The sequence below is a fragment of the Cuculus canorus genome, chromosome 4, assembly GCF_017976375.1.
Source record: "Cuculus canorus isolate bCucCan1 chromosome 4, bCucCan1.pri, whole genome shotgun sequence".
NCBI classification, from domain to species: Eukaryota; Metazoa; Chordata; class Aves; order Cuculiformes; family Cuculidae; genus Cuculus; species Cuculus canorus.
In genome coordinates, this window is record NC_071404.1 from 78,568,937 (window position 1) to 78,592,165 (window position 23,229).

The window sequence follows — 23,229 nt, forward strand, 5'->3', positions numbered from 1 at the left end:
CTCTTCCCATCCTCTGTGTCCTGTCTGAGGACAGAATCTTTCCTTTCAAATGGAAACTGAGGCAACACGATATCTGGAGGGTTTTACCCGTACCTCTGTCATCCATGCATTTCACTTTGCTATTTAGTAACGTGCCTCCCGTTCCAATGCAATCTCTATTTTAACATTATCTTTTTTCCATCCTGGGCAATTTCTTTTTTGTGACAACCATCTGTGTAATCAAAGCTGTTGTTGCAGCTTTTCTTCCCCTGACATTTTCCTTATTTTCTGGTATTCAGAAAGGAATGTAGTTCAGAACAATGTAGCTTGAAAAGTTGTCAGTTTTCCTTAACTGTCTAAATCTGTCCTAATCTTGGGGGTGCCAGTTGATGAGAAGCCGGCACTGTGTGCTCACAGCCCAGAAGCCCAAACTGTGTCCTGGGCTGCGTCAAAAGCATTGTGGCCAGCAGGGCGTGGGAGGTGATTCACCCCTCTACTCCCCTCTGATGAGACCCTACCTGAAGCCCCGTGTCCAGTTCTGGAATCCTCAACGTAAGAAGGATGTGAATCTGTTAGAATGGGTCCAGAAGAGGCCACGGAGATGATCCAGTGGCTGGAGCGCCTCTTGTATGAGGACAGGCTGAGAGAGTTGGAGTTGTTCAGCCTGGAGAAGAGAAGGCTGCAGGGAGACCTTAGGGCATCTTCCAGTACTGAAAAGGGCTCCAAGAAAGCTGGGAAGGGCTTTTTTGCAAGGGCATGGAGTGATAGGATGAGGGGAATGGTTTTAAATTGGAAGGGTAAAGAATTAGCCTAGATATTAGGAAGGAATTCTTCACAATGAGGGTGGGGAGGCCCTGGCCCAGGGTGCCCAGAGCAGTGGTGGCTGCCATATCCGTGGAGGGGTTCCAGGCCAGGTTGGATGGGGCTTGGAGCCCCTGAGCCAGTGGGAGGGGTCCCTGCCCATGGCAGGAGGTGGGACTGGGTGACCTTTAAGGTCCCTTCCAACCCAAACCATTCCATGATCTGAAGGGTACTCCATGTTACCTAAATAAGGACTGAGTCCTGATGAGCAAGGATGCCATTTAATCACCGGGGAATGGCGTTACCAGTTATGTGGCCTCTATAGGTGCACACAGGATAAGGCACAGTGATGTTCTAATCCTGTAGCAGATCTGTGCAGCTTGCTCCTTGCGCTAACCTGCACCTCTCCCTGATTTAAGTAGCCTCTGAGATGCTTCCAAGGTTCCTCTCTGCACATTCTGAGCTTTGTCAGACTGAATGAGCCTTAAAGGCATTTTATTTCCTGCTAGTATTGAAATTATAGTCTTTTGGGTGACTTAAAACCTTCCCCCCCCCCCCCAAAATAGGATTGAAGTCCCACAAAAAAGGTACCACAAAAGCCATTTATCATCCAACACGTCTCAAATTTTCACTCTTGTTTATTTTTTATGTCGCAACAATAATCATTATCACAGAGTTAACAAGAGGGGCAACGAGACAGGAGAATAAATGGTACCTGACTGGAAGTACTTACTTTTTGTTATTTGGGCAGGAACCGGTGGGCATTCAAAGTGTCCAGGCAGAAGCAATACAAGTACAACCACTTGAAGACCCAGGAACCCGTGAGTCCAGTTCCAAAATTCAGACTGAATCTCCAATATTTGAGTTGACGCGAGTTACAGAAAAACAGATAGACAAATTTCAGGTACAGGCTTTACAAAAGCAGCACCCAGGACCCAGTGCTGAACAAAGAGGAGTTCGCATTAGATCAAGATTATTCAATTAATCTTGCTTTTAGAGGAGGACTTCTTTATAAATCACATTAGAAGGTGTTTTGGTCTACAGATGAAATGATTTCTTAACGCCCCACCAGGGATACCCTCAGCTGCAGTGGCTTGGAAGCGCTCTGGGCTGTGATGGCCAAACCCCGGAGACGGGGCATATGCCCAGAGCTCTGGCAAGGCTCTGATTCCCTCCTTTATCCAGCTCTGCAGTCCAGCAGGATGCTACGAACAGCAGGGATGTTTTCATTGTCTGACATTAGAAGAAAATTGTAGGTATTGGCAACAACGAGCCTTGCAGGCTGAAACATTACAGCAAATGCTGTTCAAGCAATCCTGCTTCAGCCACTCCGGGAAATTCACGGAGACGAATGAATGTTCTCCTCTTCATCAGTGCGTACCAAGAGTAATTGTGTCTAAATCAATAATCGCAGTTCTCTTCTTCTCTTACTTCACGGTGAATGGAAGGTCGTCTCATTTTAATCAAGTCTCTGCTCCAGCCCGGTTCAAGGGCAGCGGGTCACTGGCTGCAGGGAAGGTGCCCCTGGTTTAAGCTGCTAGCACGGCGGGCTGGATTTGGTTTTCTACTTGTATCACACATTCAGATACCATGCAAGTTGCACATATCCCTCAAAACACAAACATCTTGATGCTTTGGTCACAAAGGTCTTACAGACCATGAATTTCACCACACAATGGATAAACTCTGCTAGGCATAAATCATTCCGATAGCTCATAGCTTGTTTCACTTAATCCCGTGGTTGCAGGGCTCTTCTAGATCCTCCACTATCAGGTCCTGCTGGTTATTCACCCAGTTTCCTTTCTTCACTGCCTTCCTCCCCTCCGTAGTGTTTTGGCAAGCTTGCTCCTGGGCCGTCTGGTAGTTGGCAGCTAGCAAAATGGCATTGCTTTGGCCACGCCGAGAACAGACCTCCCTCTGCACCATCTTCTGGGAGCAGAGCTGAAGCTTAAAGGCAGCCTGAAAGCCTCGTCGGAAGTTTTCATTAAAGAAACCGTAGATAATGGGGTTGATGCTGCTGTTGAAGAAGGCCAACCAGTGAGCAAAGGGGTAGATGTAAATGTTGATGATCTGCAGCTGCGCATCTGAAAGGTTGGCGTAGTCTGAAAGCATCATCAGAGTCCACAACGGAAGCCAGGAGAGGGTGAAAAGCAAAGCCACGATAATGAGCATTTTGATGACTCTTTGTTTCTTCTTAGACACGCTGTGCCGCTGCTCCTGGCTGTGTTTTCCCACTGCGGGCACCGCTGTGTTGAAGAGAGCAATGCTTATCCTGGCGTACATGATAACGATGAGTGAGAGGGGAGCCAGATAGATGTTGGCAAACAGAACTGTTGTGTAGATCTTTCTCATTCCCGGGTCAGGCCAGTCTTCCCGGCACCAGTATATGGGGCGGGTTTCGTTGCCGTAGCCGAGGATCACCCTGAAATGCTTCTCTTCTTGTACCCGCAGCATGACTGCTGATGGACACATGATTGCGACGGCCAGGATCCAGATGACCGCTATAATGACAACTGCAGTTGGAACGGTCAGCTTCTGCTTGAATGGATAAACGATGCATCGGAACCTGCAACAAAGACACGCGGAGAATGCTTTTAAGGAGTGCCTACTCAAACAGGCAAGCACACATCCACTGTTTTAATGGTGTGGCTTTTAAAAAGTACGGGTGGATTCATCTCATCCTGCATAAACCAGTGGAGTTGCATTTTGTTACTCCATGTAAGAGCTGTGTTGGTAAAAGAAATCTTAAAAAAGTCACATTTGTTGCTGAAATTTCCCTAATTTGATCTGTCTCCATACCAGCCTGCTCTGCTGCTTGATTTAACCGAAACAGACGCCCACGCCTCCGCTATCTGGCTTAATAGCTGAGGAACAAACCTGTTCTAAGCAGCCAGGTGTCAGCCAGCTTTAAGAGATACCAGTGCAGGAGCAAATCGCTGTGGCTGCTCCAGCCCCGGCCACGTTTGGTTTTGCTTAATAGCCCTCGGAGCAAAATCCGTCACGGTGTTATTAACGAATTGGCCTTAGCACGGGCAGGTGGCTGGAGGGAGATAAAGGTGATGCTTTAGAGTCTCTTGTCATCTTACCTGTCCACAGCAATCGCGACCAGGGTGAAGACAGAGGCAGACACAGAAATTCCTTGGACCGTCCCGCTCATTTTGCAAACCAGGCTTCCAAATGGCCATCCTGGAAGGAAAGAGGCAATTGAAATTGCTGCTGTCTCACCGCAGCACTGCGCTTATACACGCAGAGGAAATTTCTGCCCTCGAACTAATGGATTCTGTTTGCTCTGTCAGGCCAGAGTGGGCACTGGGGAGGCAGAGGCTGTGGAAACGCTTCACCAAACACACCGGGTGAGTTTCTGGTGTCCCAAAAACCAGCAAGGCAAAGGTTTGTGGTTTAACACCCCGTTAAAATGGGATCTCAAGATAAGAAAGGGACCTGAACGCTATGGTTGATTGTTCTCTGCATCGGGCTCACAGCATCCACTGAGTCTTCCTAAAATACATCCTCAAACAGGGAGAATCCCTTCTTAAAAGTCGGGGGATGTGGAAATGGGCCAACACAACCCCTGTGAGAAGGTGGGTTAGAGGCTTGTCTTCCTCGCCTCTGACTTCCAATGACCTGAAATGCTTATGGAGCCTGTGCAGGAGCGGCAGTGTGCAGGTAGGGCTAACGATGTCTTGGGTTAAGGTGACCTTTAAGCTGCTGCCTTTTGTCACGGCACGTGTTGAATAGCGCCTGCAGGTAGCAATACTCCCCTGAGTAGCTTTAAAGCCATGGCACTTCCAGCTTCCCTGTCTGCTGAGCAGAGAGGGCTGCAAGGGCACCTAAACGTTTCTAACTGGTGCAGCGTGACGTGCGTGAGAGATTTTGCCCAGCATGCAAAAGGAGGTCTCCAGATTTGCTCTAAGCTTTCTCAGAGAAGTTGGTTTCTTTACTCCAGGAGCAATTTGTGTGTTTTGCTGTCACACACCCCCGGGTCTCAGGGGTCCCGAACCCAAAAATGCAGGCGAGTCCCCCTCCAGCTCTTTCTGCCACGTGGTGGGAGCCAACCTACCTGCAATGATGTTGTCCAGGAGGGTGGTGGGCATGCAGAAGATTCCCACCAGTAAATCGCTGACTGCCAGGTTCAGGATGAAAAGGTTTGTGACCGTATGCATATTTTTACTCTTCAGGATGGTGAAGCAAACCACTCCGTTGCCAACCATGCAGAGCAGGAAGATGAGGAGGTAGGAGGCGATGAAGACAGCTGCCACCGAAGGCTGATGAAGGTAGAAGTCTACGTAGGACACGTTGCTCTCTAAGTAGAGGTACTTGTACGTCCAATTGTAATTCAGCGCCTGAGCCCAATCGAATGAAGAGTTTGAGTCCATTTTATTGCTCCTGTTGTAATCTGCCTGGAAATATATTTTTTAAAAGGTCCTTTTAGTACGCTTGAAATGGCCCTGAGGCGGTGTGACTGGTTTCAATAAACCATGTGCTGAAACACAGGTGAAGCTTGTGCATACTCAGCCCTCATGGCTTGCTTTGACAGGCCGTGTTCTGAGCCTCACCAGACAGGAACGGCGACAAGTACCCTTAGTATGATGTACAAAAGCCACCAGTAAGACTGCTGAAGGTGTTCTTCCTTCTGCAGGCCCCATAGATGAAGCCTTTCCCTTTTTAAAGGAGAGGAGAGGCAGGTAGGATGTGAACCGACCCATTGTGTCGTGTCAAGTAAACAAGACAACAACTTGAGAAGCTTATTTGGAGAAAGGAAAATAATCAGAGTTGTTGAGAAATCTGTTTATTCAGCAGCTTGAGCAATCCGGCGCTTAAGAAACAGGGAGATTTCGGAGCCATGAAGAGCAGTGATTGAATTAAAGCTCTCTCAAGAGACACAAAGCTGCTGCCTCTATGTATCCAATTCTGATCCCATCTCAATGAAAATGAAATATTGTTCTGTACAATCGGTATTAGGCCACAGTTGATTTTATTTCCCTGCTTACAAGTTACATAGATCAGAAGAGTCTGCAAATAGGAAAGACCCCAGTGTGTTCAATGCCTGCTGGAGTACAAGGCAGCTGTATTAATTCCCTAGCTCTGCTACTGAATTCCTGTGTGATCTTGGGAAATTTGGAATCCCTCCGTGCTTCATCTTTCCTGCTATAAAATTTCAGCAATACTTTTCATGCTGCCAAGTAAATTCTCCCATTTCATATTTGTTACATTACTGTTGGCTTACTGAACTTTCTCCATACTGGAGCATTTCGATCGGCAAATACCTGTGTGCTCTGTGTTGCAGAAACGACGCTTTCGCTGCTGTCATGGTTTGAAGATCAGGAGCACAAGACTCTTTATCAGACCACTTGATGGAGCTGAAAGAATTCTTTTTAAGGTGGGTAAGGAATTTGATTGCCCCAAACACACTGGCTTCCAAGTTGAACTGATTTATAGGGCACAACCAAAATCAAATCTTAACTGTGACATTCTTTTAATGTGATTATTTTACAAGTCACACGGAAATGATAGCAGCTGCCCTAATAGGCCAACATTGGCAAAGAATAGAATCGTAGAATGGCTTGAATTGGAAGAAACTTCAAAGGCCACCCAGTTCCACCCCCTGCCATGGGCAGGGACACCTCCCACCGGATCAGGGACTCCAAGCCCCATCCAACCTGGCCTTGAACCCCTCCAGGGATGGGGCAGGCACAACTCCCCTGGGCAACGTGGGCCAGGGCCTCCCCGCCCTCATAGTGAAGAAATTCCTCCTTATGTCCCGCCTAAATCTGCCCCTCTCCAGTTTATACCTACTGCCCCTCGTCCCATCACTACAAGCATCTTGACATTTGCAGCTGATCCCCGATAGTTTACCCTTCAAGCAACATTCCAATGTATTTTCCGCATTTATTTTATCTGGCTGCCAGATGGAGACTTTGATATTTGGGTGTAAAAGGAGTAAGGGAAATGATCGGATTGCTGTCTGCCAACACTGCCAGCAAGATGGCTTCTGGATTAACACTTGCTTAAAAGGGGCCTTGGGGTTCTATTTCTTTAGCGGGCGTACGTGTACAGCTGCCTAAAGAGGCTGGGGGGTGGAGGCGTTCCTAACGTACGAGAGCAGCAAGAATAATTGGTGGGAAAAGGCACCAAATCCATCTTTGAGTGCAGGTGCCTTTAGGACATTTAAATTAAGGCACAAGTAGACCAGCCCTGATCAGTTTGTATGTGAGGGAAGGCAAGTGCTACCTACATCTGTCTCTTTATGGCAGGAACTGTGGAGCAGACCTTTTTTTAGATCCCCGATGAGCCATGTGCTGGTTTTCCCGTCTGTGGAGCCACGATGGAAGGTGATGTACTACGGTCGCTCAGCAGAGGGCAGCCCTCTCCCCAGGAGCAGAAAATAAGCATTAGGTAACAGCGCTAAGGGGAACGGGTTGCTTCTTCATTCTTCTTTCTGGGTTTTACTTAAAAGAATTACTAATTTCCCTTCTCTCTCTGACGTTTGTTCCCTAATCTATCGACTGCCTCCCAGCACATCCCTGCTGCTGCGCTTGTCAATGAAATTCAATAGCATCAAAGCCTTCTGAGCTCTACTTCCAGGTAGGAAGCGTAGTTAAAAAAAATACTTACTCTAATTTGTCTGTGGTTTGGAACAAGCAGACGGTGAAAAAACTGTCGTGTTCTGGTGTCTCCTGCCTTTGTAGACGTCAGCAGCAATGCTGTGTTTGTTACGGGTCTGTATTTTGACATATTCATTAAAACGTGTGTGCATTGAGATAGGTAGACAAGAAATCTCTTGCAAAATGCTGCTGCTACGTTTTAACAAAGCATTGATGACAAGTTACCTGTGTAATAGCTGTTTATTCTCTTTCTCCTTATGGAGAAAGACTTTATTTATCTTTACTGCTTTTATTCAGAAGGTATTTTAAATTGTTGGAACTATTTTTGTTCAAACGTGTGACCTTCCAATTGCTTTAACCAGACAGAGGTCAGAGTCAGCCACTGCGGAAACTGTTTTAATGCCTGTTTTGGTATTCACTCACAAAAGCAGGCACTGATGCATTTTGCATACAAACACACTGAGAAGAAGAGTGTTGGCAGAATTCAAATGTAGATATTTGACAGTAGGAATTTCCACTGTTCCTTTAATAACAGATCTGGAGCTGCGCTTTATAAACCCCACGAGATGATGCGTCTCTAAAACCCTGTTTAAAGCTCAGCATCTCTCGTGTAGCCTTTTGGCCCCGTGACAAGAAATGGAGTTATTATTGCTGCCTTCCCTCATGTTCCCCCAGCCAGCTTCTCAGGGCGGCAAAGGGCAGGATGCCAAGCTCTCTCTGCCCTGGGAGAGGCAGAGCACCGATATCCCAGGAGCTTCCATCTTTGGGAAAGGCAGAGGGGTGCCCAGCTTGGTGCGGCTGTGCTGGATGAGGCCCAAATACGTAACGCGGAATCTAAGATGCCAGCATTTGCTCTGTAGCTCTAAGGCGCTTCTGAGGTGGCCAACCACGGCCATTAATCAAGTTAGAAATGCAAGGGCTCTTGAGTCCAGCCTTCTATTCCTGAAGACAGGTGGTGGAAACGAGTGGGGAGCTTGATATAACAAAGGGGAGGGGAAATAGCATGAACGGGAGCAGACAGTGCCAGTGACGTGACACGGATGGGGCTGCCCGAGACCAGTCCTGCATTTCAGACAGGAAATGCAGCCATACGGGCAAGGAGGAGCTCTGCTCTGTATCCAGAGCTTGTGCTCATGGTCCATCTCCCAGACCATTTGGGAAGGAGTAGCAATATACCCAATCCTATGGGTTTGGAAGAAGGCAGGATCTCTGCCCCTCCTCATCCTTTAACCAAAATAAACACACATTTTTAACTCTTTTGGTTTGGTTTCCTCCAGTGCTTCTCTGCAGATGGGTCCAAACACAAATACATATATATATTTCAATTACTGTAAATTAATGCTATTTTTCTTCTGTAAAACCTTATTTCCCAATTTTACATTATGATAAATAAAAGTAGTTTTCTTCCATGTGTTAATTTGATAAGGGCATGGCCTCCCTGCTTCATTTAATATACCAGAGGAAGCTCTGCAAGGCAGTAAAGCCTCAACTAGTGAAAAACTGTCCAGAGTCCTACATGCTGCCATTTTAATGGCTCTGCACTCTCTGCTGAAATCTCAGCCACAGCCCCCATATCCAAATCCACAGCATAAAGTCTCATAGCATAATGAGGGCTATCTCATGGACAATTAATTTTCTATTTCTACAATATCAGTTTAAGGCAGTTATGGAGTGAATGTATTTGTTTTCAGATGAGCTGCATGGAAGAAATACCTCTGGAGCCAGCTAGTGCTGCTTCACCTTTGGGAACAACCATCTGTTTCTGTTGTCTTGATTTCTGAGAGTGTGAAATCTCATTATGGAATCATCTGAGGCTTTAGGAGCTGAGACAAAGCTAAGGGACCTTCAGAGACCTGAAGCACAGAAGCATATTGTCACAGAAAAAGAAAACAATGTGGTAAGCAAGTGCTACAAAACGTGTCTTTGTCTTGTTCTAAGCCCCGTACTCAGAAATGGGACAAATTACTGAAGTGGCCTGGAAAACTTGGAAAGTGAGAGCATCTCTGTTCTGCTGAAGAGTTAAAAAACCCTGCCTGCAAAAGGCACCCACTGAAGGATGGCAAAAAGCAGGACCTCACTCTCTAGGTATATCAGAAATAAGGATGAGACCAATGTGTGGATTATCCCATGGCTCAGTGAGTCAGATCAAGCTATTGACAGGGAAGAACAAATTGCTCTTGCCTAAAAAAACCTAAAAAGATCAATTGTAAACACTTCCAACGTGGTAAAGTGCTGTTAGCAGCTATTTCTAAGAATTAAGAAGGGTGTGCAAAGCAGTAAGAGAATGGAATTGGTCACCTCTGACCCCTGCCTTAATGAAAAGTCATGTTTTCGGAGGAAGGAGTAGTAGGGAAAGAGATCCGATTGCCAGCCAGGCAATTTGTCTGCAAAAGACCATTTCCTATGGAGACCAGCTTAAAATGAGAACGCAATTCAAGAGGGACACACTGCACAGTGACGTGCAGCGAGGCAGGAGCAAACAGGGGAACGGCTGCCCGTATGGCAGTCCTGTGGGTGAGGATCTGAGGTTCCGCACTGAATGTAAAACAAAAGGCAGAGCAAGGTACACAAATGCCAGAGGCCCTAGTGGCACACGAGCAGGACAATAACTGACAGAAATACTTCCATGCTGTTCAGGACTTGTTTCTTGCACTTAGTTCCAGGCAAGTCAATTGAACACTGTTTTGAATCAAGTCTATAGGAAGTCACAGGAAAGATGGGAGGGCTCAGAAGTGTGACCTATGAGGAAAGGGAGTAAGTTAAGGGGTCATTTGATCTACAAAGGTGAAGTGTGGCAATCTGGTCTCCCATTTTGCTGTGAGTGTCAGAAACACTTCATCACAGTGTCATACATTTCACAATGTTACAGGTGAAGGACACGTGTCTGCAGTTCCATATAAGCAGAGCTCATCTTTGCTTCCTCTCCCAGGGGCTTCCGCAACAGCCCAACACCTGAGGCTCAGGTGCGGGACAGGCAGAAGTACAGAAACTCACTGCATGGAGCCACCCATCTTTGCCAAGAGAAAGGCCACAGGCGCAACAGCTGTTTTCCCACAAACTCACTGGATCATCCTTAACTCCTTTGAAATACTTTTAAGGTATGTTTTAACCTCACTTTGCACTTAGCATCTGTTTGCCATAGAAGCAGAAATGGTGGCCTGTGTAATACAAGACTTGAATTTCAAAGTACAAACTCCGAGGATGTTTAGGAGCTAAGGTAGTAGAACTTAATCTTCAAGGGAATATTTTATTTACCTTGCCACCCATCACAATTTGATGACACACCTAGGCACGCCTTGCCTCCAAATCCAGCACAGGGAAGGGGCAGGCTTTTAGCTCAGAAAAAGAAAAGCTGCAGTAAAAATAACAAGTGCAATAAGAAAAAAAAAATCTGTTCTTACTGACATTGGCTCCCCCTGAAGACTTGTTCATCTTCATGGAAGTCAATTTCTCATTTTTAAGTGAACAATTTCAGGGAGACAGACTCATCTGGCAGTTGCACACGGGACTTGATGAAGGGATTTAACCTGTTCATCCTCTCCTAACAGTCTTTTATCTGGGGAGAATGAGGGGGAGCCAAGGCAAATATTTTGTCAGAGTACTTGTTCCAAAGATCTTAACCTCTCCTCCCCTGTCTAATGATAATTAAGAGGGCAGTCAGTAGAACTGCTCTAATAAACACAAGACTGAGTTGCAGATTACTCACCCACTTCAGCTAGGAGTACATAATATTTTGCCAAAAAGCACAATCTCAAACGCAAATCAAGAGATGCTGACAGCAGGTAAGGCATTCACAGCAAGCATGTCACATTTGTCTGGAATATATTGCTTTTTCCATCCCACTTCATTCTTCTGACATTCAAGTGTCAGAGTTTTCACATCAAACATTCACTCTATTGTCACACTAAGTAAGGAAGAGTAAAGCTGAAAATTTACTTCAGTAAAACTTTGCTGTAGCTGAGTATTTTGTGCTGTTTGCTATTATTTCACCTTAGACACCAACGTGTGAATCACTTCCTTTCAAGCATATTCATGACTCCTACTGATTCACACAGAAGCATTCAAGATCGAAGTGTCCCATTTGGCTTATTGTTGAATGTGGACTGGAAGTTTGTCCGTTACTTGTTTTGCCTTTTTATCTGTCCTGAAGCTGCACAAGAGCACAGATCTATAGCATCAACAGACAAAAATGACAGTGCTTTTAATATCGGCTCTTCGTTATGCACCAAAACGAACGTTACCTAAACTTTTGGTAGCAAAACAAAGCAGAATTCACCAATTATCAGAGGATTAGAGCTTAAGCTGCTTTCCTACTGCCTCTATCTATACTCCTTTACTCCCCCCGTCCCCCAAAATGGTTAGTCACCCTTCAGCTTCCCATTTTGAAGTTTTCCTATGTGATATGCCACAGGCTGTTTCAATTTTTAAGTAAAATCTCATTCAACTGTTCCCTGAAATAAGGTTACAGTACAATTTCCACAGACAGGCACACTTACCCAGCTGCTTTATTAAGGAGCCCAGCAGATTTCAGCTCCCTTATTCTTGGAAATGGCTTTTTGTCATCTTCCCAAGAACTCCCCTAAGACCACTCACGTCTCAGAGCTGTGCATCTATTACTGGGCTCTTTGCATCTGGGATTGAAGGAGTCCTTTTAGCTTTATCTCATCTGCCAGCAGCAGGGGGAGAAGCCAGGCTGGTATCACCGCTGATTACAGCAGCACGGGACAAAAGTGTTCATCAGGCAGGTGCTCTGTTCAGTGGACTGCAAGGAAGTGATGCACCACACTCCGTACAAGGTTCAGCCTGGTCCTGATGGAGAGACACGCTCACACCTCAAATTAATAGCTGCCAAGTGAGGAAGCTGGCACCCACAGAGAGCAGCTGTTCAGAAGCGCACAATACCTAACTGAAAGCTCTTGTCTTTCCTGCCAAGGCCAAGTTCAGGTATTAGAACATATCCCCAGGTAGTGCTCGTGTCCTATTGATGTAGTATTGTACTGAAAACAAAATAACTCCCAGAAATATCCTTTTTTAAGTCAGTTGCCTTGGTGCTTGGGATGCTTTCAAAGACATTAACACTTAGAGCGCTGCCCTTTTAGAGCGTTCACCCCACCACGTAGTCCAGCACGAGGAGTATTGGGCTTGCTACAATCCAGACAAACGTTGTAGAAGCCAGGACTGTGCTGGAAGCCGAGCGCACTCGCTCCACTGTCCCTTTGCTCTGCAGACATTGCTGTTCTGCTGAAAGTGTAAGACTCTCCTTAAATTAAGCTGGTCCTCGTGGCTGAGAAGCAAGACTTTAATGAAAGCACTGTAGGAAAAAAGCTAATGTATTGAGAGCAGCGGCATTCCCTCCGTTCACCAGCACGCGCGGAGCTACCGCGCACAGCAGCATTAGCAGCGTTTTAAGAGTAGGCAAGCAGTGCTGTCAGATCTCTCTTCTACTTAACTAATGTTGGCTCATCAGCCACCTCCACCGCTCCTGTAAGCCAGATGTGGAAGCAAAACAGCCTTAGCGCTCCCTGCTACCACCACATAGATTGTTTCTGTCCATTTTTACTAAATACCACCTATTTGTCTGTTTTTATTAGCACATTACTTACATTCAGAAGGGGAAACAAGCCTCTAGTTGAGAGGCTTTCAGTAGAGTTGAATTACTTTAATTAAGTACTCCTGAGATCCACTCTGCAAGCAGCAGCTTCCCCTCCATCACGGGAAAGCGGCCAGGGACCCCACTGAACATCAGCTGAACTGGTCTGAGCTTTTCCACTGGAGAGATACTCCAGCAGGCACTTACTGCTAAGTGTTTCGGATTAAGCTACAGGAACATTTAAACGATCAACTCCAGGCTTTGTGCAGCACTAAACTCCTCACTAAATGGGAGATGAGTCTCCTAAATTGCCACTTCCCAGCTCAGCGGCTGATTTTTACTGTTCCGTGTCGCGTCCCTCAATATTGGCCGGATGGTTGGCACAAAGCTGAACCACCTGACTTTAAGTGCAGGTTAAGGCTCTGCGCATCAATCTCTGCTTGTTAGAGCCGTCAGAGCTGACATCATCGCTTGGAGTGTTAAATCTTAATGGAGTAATCTGGAGAGTGGGTCAAGGGAGGACGCAAGTGTAGTCATAGTTTAGGTAGGAGAACCATCAGACCATCCCAGTGCGGAATAATTGGCAAACAAAACAAGCACTTTAGGAGCCACTCAGCTGAGTTTTAAGGTAGGTGACAGCAGTGACAGTTTCTGTGTACCTGGAGGGACACAGAGCATGCCATCGTCTCTGCAGAGTGAGTGCCTAGAACTCAGCTTTGGAATGCTGACAGAAATGTTTTAGTCTGTACATAAACTCAGACACTTTAGTTTTTAATCTGCTGCAGGGCTGCAAACTGCCAGGAGCAGTGGCAAACAAATCTCCTCTGTCTTGTCCCCTGCAGTAAGCCATTAAGGGCTTCCTCTTGAAGGACTGAGGTGTCCCTAGAGAAAGGGCCGTCCTATGATGTGGGGAGAGAGTGTCCTAAGTAACCAATTAAGCAGGTTAACCTGCTTACCCTTCCACTGCTGCCAACAGCTCCAAGTGGCTGAAGAGCCAGCACGGCCTTACAGGAGTCCCAGTGGTTGGGAAGTGGTTGGGAATTGACTTACAGGAGTCCCAGTGGTTGGGAAGTGGTTGGGAATTGACTGGCAGTGGTTGGGAATTATGACTGCAATCCAGAACGACTCACTCCAACTAAAAGCGCCCCTCGGATCAGACAACTGCAACAGGGCTTCTATTCCAACAGCAACGCTAAAGAAGTCTGAGTTGAAGCCCTGATTCACATGGGTTTGTGTCCAAGTCCAGAGATCATCTTTTAAGGTAGGTACAGAAGCTACTGTCACACAGGTGCTGCTGTGGGGGCAAAGGTGGACAGGATTCACACTGCTGGAATAGTAATGGGATGTGCACATGGGGTAGAGATTATCCCAGCCATCCCTCCAGGGGCCCTTCAGCAGTAAGCACTCCAGCCGTTAGGAAGTTCCTCTCATTATGGCAAACTGAGTACAAACCCAGCAGTAAATAACATAAAATAACTCTAAGCAAGCCTAAATTGAGAACAAAACTCAAGAAACATTATGCTTGTGACAGCTTTCTCACGTGCTATCCTCAGCCCAGCCAGCAAAACTAAAATTTCAAGCCTAAAAGGACAGCTTTTCTTCTGAAATGGAAAGCTTGGACAATAGGACTCGCATGTATTTATGACATCACCTCCTGCATGCCTTTTAAACATAAAATATAGGGGAGGCGGATGGTACTTTCATTCCATTTTACTAGAAAATTGATTTCTGCTTAGAATTATTGAAGCGGAATGAACAATCTCTCCTGTCTTTCCCAGCCCCCGTTCTCCTAGGAGAAGGCGAGATGCCAGCCGCCTGAACCAGAGCAATACCAACGCAAGCGCCACCTCACAAGGGTCCTTTGCACTAGATTATATCTATGCTTATCTTGAAAAATGTGCAAGAGCCCTGAAGTGCTGATTTAAATCTAATTTAGCATAGAAGCTGTATTGCCCAGTGCGAGATGGTTATGAAAGCAAACAGAGCCCATGACCTGGAACGTATTCCTTTCTTAGCTGGAAGATCCACTACAATACAAGACTCACCTTAAGGCTCTAATTGGCTTTCATACAAGAGAAGAAAAAGTACTTCATTTACAAATGAAAACAGGGGGTAAAAGGGAGTATAAATACCAAACCTATAAGAACCTACCCAATAACTACCTAGTTTTGGCAGAAATCACAGTAGCAGTCCCAGAGTTACAAAGCTAACAACACCCTACTTGCAGGCATTTGCTGTGAAAACATAGAAATAAAGGTGCTTAAGCTACCACTGGAATAGATATGGTTTTGGGGGGCTGTAGCCTAAAATAACATCCTTTTATCCCCTCTATAGGACTAGATATGAGCTCAAACCCAGCCAGCTGCATATTTAGTAATAATTACTTTTAGCTTTATATGGTTTGCATTTTACCTAGAAGGAGGCTGCAGAAAGGTGGGTGTTGGTCTCTTCTCTCCAGTGATTGATAGGATGAGAGAGAACGGCCCCAAGCTGCATCAGGGGAGGTTTAGACTGGACAGTGGGAAAAAATTCTTCACTGCAAGGTCTCTCAGGCACTGGCAGAGGCTGCCCAGGGAGGTGGTGGAGTCCCCACCCCTGGGGGGGTTTAAAAGACAGGTAGGTGAGGTGCTTTGGGATATGGTTTAGCATTGGATGGGTACTGTTGGAGTTGATGATCTCAAAGTTCTTTTCCAGCCTAACAATTCTACACCAGGCATCACTATTGTAGAGTTGATTACAGTTAAATAGCCTTTTTACCTCCTCACCTAAGTTCTCACCTAGGGGAATATCCCATTGTGCTTCACTGGAAGCTAAGCAGAAGACCCTGCCTTGTCAGAGGGCAGATGAGATGGACTACACATGTGGCAACTCCAAGATGAATCCTTAACACTTGGCCATAACCAAAGTCAGATTTCTCCAGAGGCAACACCTTTCATAACTGTATAGACTAAGCAGAAGAAAAACCTGTTTTTAAGGCTGTAGCAAGGATTTAACCTGCACAGTATGACCTCAGAGAGCCAATAGCTTGTAGAATGGCTATAGAAGAGGGAAGCACAGTAAACTCTCCCTGTAGCTTCCTCTTCGCTAACCATTTGCTTCACTGGCCAGGCACGGCAACATAAAATCAGTACAGTCACTTGAAATACCCCCTCACCCATCAATCCCTAAGTTAGTTCTGTGACTTGCTTGCATCATTTGAACCCATTTAGTACTCCTGATCTCCAATTTACTGCCTCAGCAACTCATATTTGCTGAGGCAGTTGAGTTGTGCACTGAGCAATTGCCACTCAGACTTAAGCCTCACCTGGTAAACATTGATAGCCACCTCGGAGGGCACATTTCACCTGCTCCTTGTCGTACTGAGAGGTTCTCTCTAACCTGTCAGGTTGAGGCTGTCGTATTTGAGGTGTTTTTCTGTCCAAACAGAGTTCTCTCCCCTAGAGCCACCTGTGCCCCCTTTTCTCACTTTTTTTTGTCCAGGCACACCACATCCTTTCAGGGATGAAGGGGAGACTGGCATGCGGCACTAGTGACTTGGAAGAGCCCCGTGGCTTCAGTGGTACAGTAAGTTGTCCTGCTTTGTCATCTCCTCTTCCCTGATAATCCTTTTTGTAACCCATGAGCATTAAGCACCATTTCATTAAGTTAAGACTCTTAAGACCTGAGTGAAAACAGCTACTGGAAGCTACCGCTGCATGCACATCTTGCAAATTAAACACAGATGTGCATGTTCTGGCCCTGGAAAGGCTTATTCTGTTCTGCACCTGCTCTCTGAGCTCCCCATCATGGCAACTTCACAGGTTATTTCATGAACTGTACCACCCACATCCTAATAGCGCTACCAGCAATTTGCTCCAACCACTTAGGTTTATCCACTGGAAGGCAACAGCAAAACCAACACCCTCTAACTGAATTAACCAGAGTCTTCTGTTGACTAGCAGCAACTTAATGAAGCTTCCAGCCTCAGGATGTTCGGGTTCAGTTTTCATGATAGTTACTACCCAACTGTGTAGTAACTCTTCTCTCATAAAGAGAGTTAACAATTTCCTTCAGAGAAAACTGCTTTTCTGCCAGTGCAGTACTCTTAATATTTTCCATTTTCTAGGTCAAAGCTGGAAGATCAGATTCGAGATACACAACGCTATAAGGAAAGCTCAGGCTGAAACTTAAATAGTACCCTTACATTTTAATTCCAGGGGAAACGTGTTCTGTAATGACAATTCAAAGACTAAAATAATCACCTCTCCTGGTTTAAAGGTATTAGTGCATTGAACACTGCATCAAGTCCTGCCAGACCCAAACTTGCACATGGTAATTCATTTCTCAGACCAGACACATTAAGCCCTGCCTTCAGCTGGCAGGAGTTTGGGATCTTACAGGGGTCAGGGGTTCCAAGCACACATCCCATTTCAAATGGCCCTGTTCAAATCATGGTTACTCACAGTTTAACTTGCAGATACTTCATTCCTTTAAGAAGAAATTGCCTGTACAAGCATTCCCATTCTGCTTCTTCAGGAGGAACAGCTGTACCACACAGACACCCTCACCTGAATGAGGAACTGCAAGTTCCAGGTCAGTTTCTGTGCCCACCACAATTGATGTGGAAGCCACCCAGTGATCCAGCTTGATGAGGTCACATCACAGGTCAATGCTGTGGAAGCAGTTGCTCCAGCTCAATTGACTCATAGCCTTATATTCATCTTCTCCCCATCTCCTTGTTCCTCCTCCAGGGAGCTCTGAGCTCCTAGAGCCGCAGCGGCCACACCACCCCCAGCAGTTCGCTACCCACTTGTCTCTCCCAGCCCTCTTCTAAAGGCCACGAGTGCCTCAGCCTCCAACACTACTGTTCAAGACTGTGCCAGCAGCCTCAATGGATTCAGAAAAAGTTGGGCAAGTCCAGACAAAGATAAATTGAACAACCGCAACACAATCCCATCACATCAGGATGGGCAGGCTGTTCCCTGCAATCTGAGGTCTGCACTCTTAGGTACCTGACCAAATTGTGCTACGTAAAATCAACTCTTGTGCTTCAAAACATTACAGCTCTGTGGGGAAAAGCAAGTTTCACCAAGACGCTGACTAGAAACGAGATGAGCAGTGACCCAACACAAGCTATGATGTGCAATAGGCATGTGGTAAACTAATGGAAATGCTGCTCTGCTTCAGGCAGCGAGAACCAGAGAGGCACTTTCCTTGCCAAGATCTTCCTCTTGATAAAAGGAGCAGCACAGGTCCCTTCCTTTGGTTTGAGGTGCCACCCTACAGGTGCAGCCTCGAGAAAGGCTTTTCTCTCACAGAGAATTGGTTTAATTAGACTTCCTCCAGCAAAAACACTTGAAACTGATCCTACAGCACTTTATCCTGCAGCATTTTATACTCTACAGCCCCCGAAGCATGGTTCCAATTTGAAGAACAACATCCTAGTGTTTTGTAGATCAAGTGGAATAACAAAGGCACTTCAAGCTCCAAATACTTCTCTCCTACTGGAGGCATTCCACTATTGATATAAGAGTGAGATAAGAGCACTTAAAACTCCTCTTGGTCACCAAGGGAAAAATACAGTCACCTGTTGGCAAGCCCTTCTGCTTGAATGAGTACTTCACTGGGCTAAAAGGGGTTGTACTTGATGTAAACCATCCCAAGTTTGTTTCTATTGAGAGTTTTCACACTGATCCCCTTCAAAATAACATTTAAGTTGAGGTTGAATTCTTACATACAGCCCTGCACACCTGGGGTTGGTCTGAGCACAGCTACACTGCTAACACCAACAAACCTAGTGTGGGCTACCAGAGGCACAGACACTATAAAACTTGCTGTAAATCCCGTATAAAGCTTTTGGCACTTCCACCAGCAGCAGAACTAACCTAACTCTGACGCCTGGTGTGCAAGTTCGCCAGGCTCAGCAGAGCAACTCCTAACTGGCAGGATTTGACCTCTGTCCCTCACAACATCATTTCAGCCTTTTTAAACCATTTGTAGTCCATCAGGGAAACACAAAGATACACAAACCGCTCTGCTCACCCCTTATTCCACAGCAAGGCTCTCCCCCAGTGGGAAGAGATAAACCCCTGGTGCTGCACAGAGGGGTTAGGCAGCCAGCGCAGTCAGGTTGCCACTTCCAGCTGCAGCAACACCGGCGCTTCCCTCCCATCCCACGCAGCGGTCCTCGCTGGCCGTCCAGCTGCTGTGTCCCCCCCAGCCACAACGCCACCGCTGTCAGAGGCTCTTGCTGCCACCCCGGTTCCCCCCAGGCAGGAGCTGGGCAGCGGTGCAGCCCTGCCTGGAGCTGGTTCCAGCAGTGGGATGAGATGCCTGGCGTCACCAGGAGCCCCAGGCAGGCAGCGATGTGTTCCCGGGAATATTGGGGCACCCCCGTACACACCTCCGAGCAGCGTCTGCCTCAGGCACACACACAAACCTGTTGCTAACCAAGCACCTGCAGCTGGAGCTCAGCTCCCAGCCACCGCGCCGCGCAGGGATTGCCCACCCCAAGTGGAAAGCGGCCCCCCCGCGGGATGCCCCCACTTACTGGTGCCAGAGCTCCCCAGCAGCCGCTCGGTCAGCGCAGCGAGGAGGGAGACTGCAGAGAGGGAATGGAACCTGCCAGCTCCTGCCTGATGCCAGGAGGAGGAAGAGAGGAGGAAGGAGGGAGGGACTGGAGAGAACAGCCCCAAGCCAGGCTGCCAAGCCCTAGGGCTGGAGGGTCACCTGCTGTCCTCGCACACCAGACTAGGTTTGTTCCTTTTGGAGCCTTACCAAGCAGGGTCAGGAGCCAACCGCTGCAACCACTACACTGGGCGAGCAGCAGCCCAGAGCCATCCTCAGCACGCTGAGTGCTCCCTGGCACAGCAAGCAACTCTCAGCTCTAACAGTTACTTCAAGCCTCTCCGCAGAGAGGACCGTGGTAGCTTTTAAAGCTTCAGCAGGGTAAAAATAACTATTTGGCTCTTGTTCCTAGGATGACAGCCTTCTCCGCACCTCCTTTTATCTCTACAACTTTAACTTGCACCCAGAGCTAGAAAAGTTGGTACTCATCCCACCACAGTCACTAGGAGCTTTCTTCCTCCTTGTAAGTTCAAAGGGTAGAGGAAAGGAAGATCATGAAGGCCAAGGAACACTCCAGACCCAGCTTACCTGTCTGCATCCAGAGGGACAAGTTCCAGGGCTCTGACTTGAACTGGAAGAGGTGCCTTTGCTGTGGGCAGGGGGCTTTCAAGACTCCCCTGGCTTTCAGAGTGCTGTCCCCACAGGGCTAGTCTGCAAAAAGTTACCCCTTTACATCTGGGCTAGACTCAAATCAGCAAGAAAAAAACCACGGTTGAGGCCAGAAGTTCTATCACAACGCTGTGAGCAGCCTCAACATTTCATAAAATCATAGAATCACCAGGTTGGAAGGGACCCACTGGATCATCGAGTCCAACCGTTCCTAACAATCCCTAAACCATACCCCTCAGCACCTCATCCACCCATCCCTTAAACAGCTCCAGGGAAGGGGACTCCCTCCTCCCTGGGCAGCCTCTGCCAGTGCTCAATGACCTTTTCCGTGAAAAAATTTTTCTCCTCTTGTCCAGCCTGACCCTCCCCTGGCAGAGCTTGAGGCCATCCCCCCTTGTCCTGTCCCCTGTCACTTGGGAGAAGAGCCCAGCTCCCTCCTCTCCACAACCTCCTTTCAGGCAGTTGTAGAGAGCAATAGTGTCTCCCCTCAGCCTCCTCTTCTCCAGGCTAAACAACCCCAGCTCTCTCAGCCGCTCCTCGTCAGACCTTCTCCAGCCCCTCAGCAGCTTCGTTGCTCTTCTCTGGATGTGCTCCAGACCCTCAACATCCTTCTTGTGGTGAGGGGAAGGTATTTGTAGCTCTAACCAGGGACGCAGAGAGCAACAGGCACACTTTAAAACTGAATATGCTCTGGCCGTGACTTCATCAGCCAGGAGAAGGAAAACAGCCTATTAACCCACACATTACCACTAACTCCAATAATACAGACACGTTATAACAAAATTGGGGAACAAACAAGCTTAAACCTAAGAAAACAATGCCCCCCCCACACACAGAGCTGAAACAACAGTAGTGTAATAACATCACCCAAACAGAAACAACAATAAAACAGCAAAACCAACCCCAAAAAGGAACCATTACAGCACCGCTGCTATTGAGGCAAGAAAAAGGTTCCCCAACCTGGGCTTAAATGCAGAGCTGGGGCCAATGAGGAAGGGTGGGTGGGTGGTGGGGGCCCAGCTGAGGCCGTCAGGGTGATGGGCACCTGGTGGGATGCTCCGAGTGCCTCCACTGGCGGCTGAAGCCCAGCAGCTCTGACACCTCCAGTCCTTGCTGGCCAGCAAGGAACGGGACACGTGAGCTGTCAGCACGCTTTAGGTGACGCAGGAGCAGCGTCTCCTCTGTGGTGAGAAGCGTGTGTGGGGTGTGTGCTGGCTTGCTGCCCTGGATTCAGCTGGGGCGGAGGCAATTTGCTTCTCAGGAGCTGCAGCATTTGGGTTTGTGGGGGAAGAATGTCACAAATAGATGGGTTTTACGGGGGGCTGGCTTGTGTTTTATGCGCGGCTGGAATAGGATGAGCTTTCTTCTCAGCAGCTGCCGTTTCTCTAGGTTTTAATATAAGAAGAATGCCAACGTTTATAGTTGCTGTTAGGGAAAACAAGGACCTTTTTCAGTTTCTCACGTTTTGCAGGTAAGCGAGAGCATTACACCGGGAGGAGCGGAACCAGAAGTGCTGCCTCATTTTTCAGCCTTCTTCAGTCTCAGAGGTAAAGACCAGAAACAAACCCAACAGGTTTAGAGAGGAGAAAGGCTTGACAGGGCATCTATTGCCTATAAGCTGGCCATGAGCAATTAGAAAGCTTTATCGTGGGAAAAACACGTGCAAAAAGGACGCCCGGATACTTTCGGTGTCCCTGCCCGTGGCAGGGGGTGGGACTGGATAATCTTTAATGTCCCTTCCAACACAAACCATTCTATGATTCTATGATTTCAAAAACCAGAATGGCCGGCTCCTACGCTACATGCCTTTCCTCCTCCCAGTGTGGCATAAACTCCCTTTCTCTGGTTTTATTAGGTGTGAATTTAAAAGCAAACCTTTTTGGCTACAGCAGTTCTCTGTCGCTGGCAACAGCAGCTGTAACTGGAGATTTATTCTGAGTCAGATGGGCTGCGCAGGAAAACGGGCCTGGGGTGACTCTGCCGGTGCCTCGGGAGAGCGGATATTTCCAGAGGGAAGCATTACTGCTAGCGTGAGAGTTCGGCTCCTTGTGTTTTTACAGAACGGAAGCATTTAGCATTAAGATGGAGGCCCTTGCTGAACTGAACTTATAACACTCTTGCAAAATATGATTGTCTACGCTGATTGTCTCTAAGAAATGGATGTTTGTAGAAAAAAAATTGATAAGAATTATTATCTGGTATCCTCATGGTACAGGACACGACGGAAGGTTAAGAATGTAAGGGCTTAACAACAACGGAGTGGGTAAGAAATTTAATATGTAAAAATGAGCCTCACAACAGCTTTGGGATAGGTTGTAAACTTTGGGAGAGGGTGGTCTTGCTTTGAGACGAACGGTATAAAGATTGCGGGGGTTTTGACAAATGCTGAGCACTTTTCTTGTTGTTAGAAGGAGGCGCTCCTTAATAAATAACTAATGCTGCTTCACAAGATGCGTGCCTCAGTTTACCCAGTTGACTCATGAGCGTTTCTCACACTGGAAACAGAGTCCGGGAGCTCAGGTGGGCTCAGCAGTGCTGGCGAACGCACATTTAGGGCGTGGGATGCGGTGCAGCTGCCGAACAGCAGAGGAGCGGGATCTGAGATGCTCGAGATCTTCAGCATGTAATTAATCCCCGGCTGTGACACGATGCTGGACATTTCAGGGCAGGGAGACCGCAGCAGAGGTGCAGGCAAGTCCTGGGTGCTTCGAAATGTCACATCTTCAAAAAACAGCCGGGCTTCATCCCGAGGAGGGAGGGCTGGTGTGGAGGGAAGTGCAGCTGGAATCGGTTCTGGGCAAGGATTCACTCCTGCCTTAATTTTTCACTGTGGAAGATGCTTGACTGACTTACTGTGGCTTCAGAGGGAGTGAGCACAGAGAAAGCTGAAGCTTGCTGCAACTGCAAACCTGTCTTTCGGGTTCGTTTCTGTGCTTAACGTCACTTGTGGCAGACTGACCCCTCTTCTGTAGGTTGTTTCTCTTATCAGATTTCTCTTCTTTCCAGGACGGATGCACCCATCTCCCAGGAACGCGCGCC

At 47.3% G+C, this 23,229-nt stretch overlaps 1 protein-coding gene and 2 long non-coding RNA genes across 3 annotated transcripts; 2 read left to right on the plus strand and 1 right to left on the minus strand.

Moving 5' to 3' along the window:
* Positions 1-1,761: 1,761 nt before the first annotated feature.
* Positions 1,762-20,527, minus strand: NPFFR2 (neuropeptide FF receptor 2). Its single transcript, XM_054066264.1, has 4 exons — positions 19,505-20,527; positions 4,841-5,180; positions 3,867-3,966; positions 1,762-3,346 (listed from the first exon to the last, which is right to left on the minus strand). The coding sequence occupies exons 2-4, from the start codon at positions 5,154-5,156 to the stop codon at positions 2,506-2,508; spliced, it is 1,257 nt and encodes a 418-aa protein (XP_053922239.1). The 5' UTR covers positions 5,157-5,180; positions 19,505-20,527; the 3' UTR covers positions 1,762-2,505.
* On the plus strand, positions 7,187-10,477 carry LOC128852159 (uncharacterized). Its single transcript, XR_008449829.1, has 3 exons — positions 7,187-7,365; positions 9,077-9,282; positions 10,315-10,477. It is a non-coding gene; the product is annotated as an uncharacterized LOC128852159 (long non-coding RNA).
* Positions 14,068-22,876, plus strand: LOC128852158 (uncharacterized). Its single transcript, XR_008449828.1, has 4 exons — positions 14,068-14,236; positions 16,456-16,539; positions 21,662-21,737; positions 22,046-22,876. It is a non-coding gene; the product is annotated as an uncharacterized LOC128852158 (long non-coding RNA).
* Positions 22,877-23,229: the final 353 nt, after the last annotated feature.

Coding starts and splice junctions, on each gene's coding strand:
- NPFFR2 (XM_054066264.1), bottom strand. CDS start 5,156: ATGGACTCAAACTCTTCATTCGATTGGGCTCAGGCGCTGAATTACAAT. Junction 3,967..4,840: donor CCTGGACAACATCATTGCAG/GTAGGTTGGCTC, acceptor CTTTCCTTCCAG/GATGGCCATTTGGAAGCCTG. Junction 3,347..3,866: donor GTCGCGATTGCTGTGGACAG/GTAAGATGACAA, acceptor TCTTTGTTGCAG/GTTCCGATGCATCGTTTATC.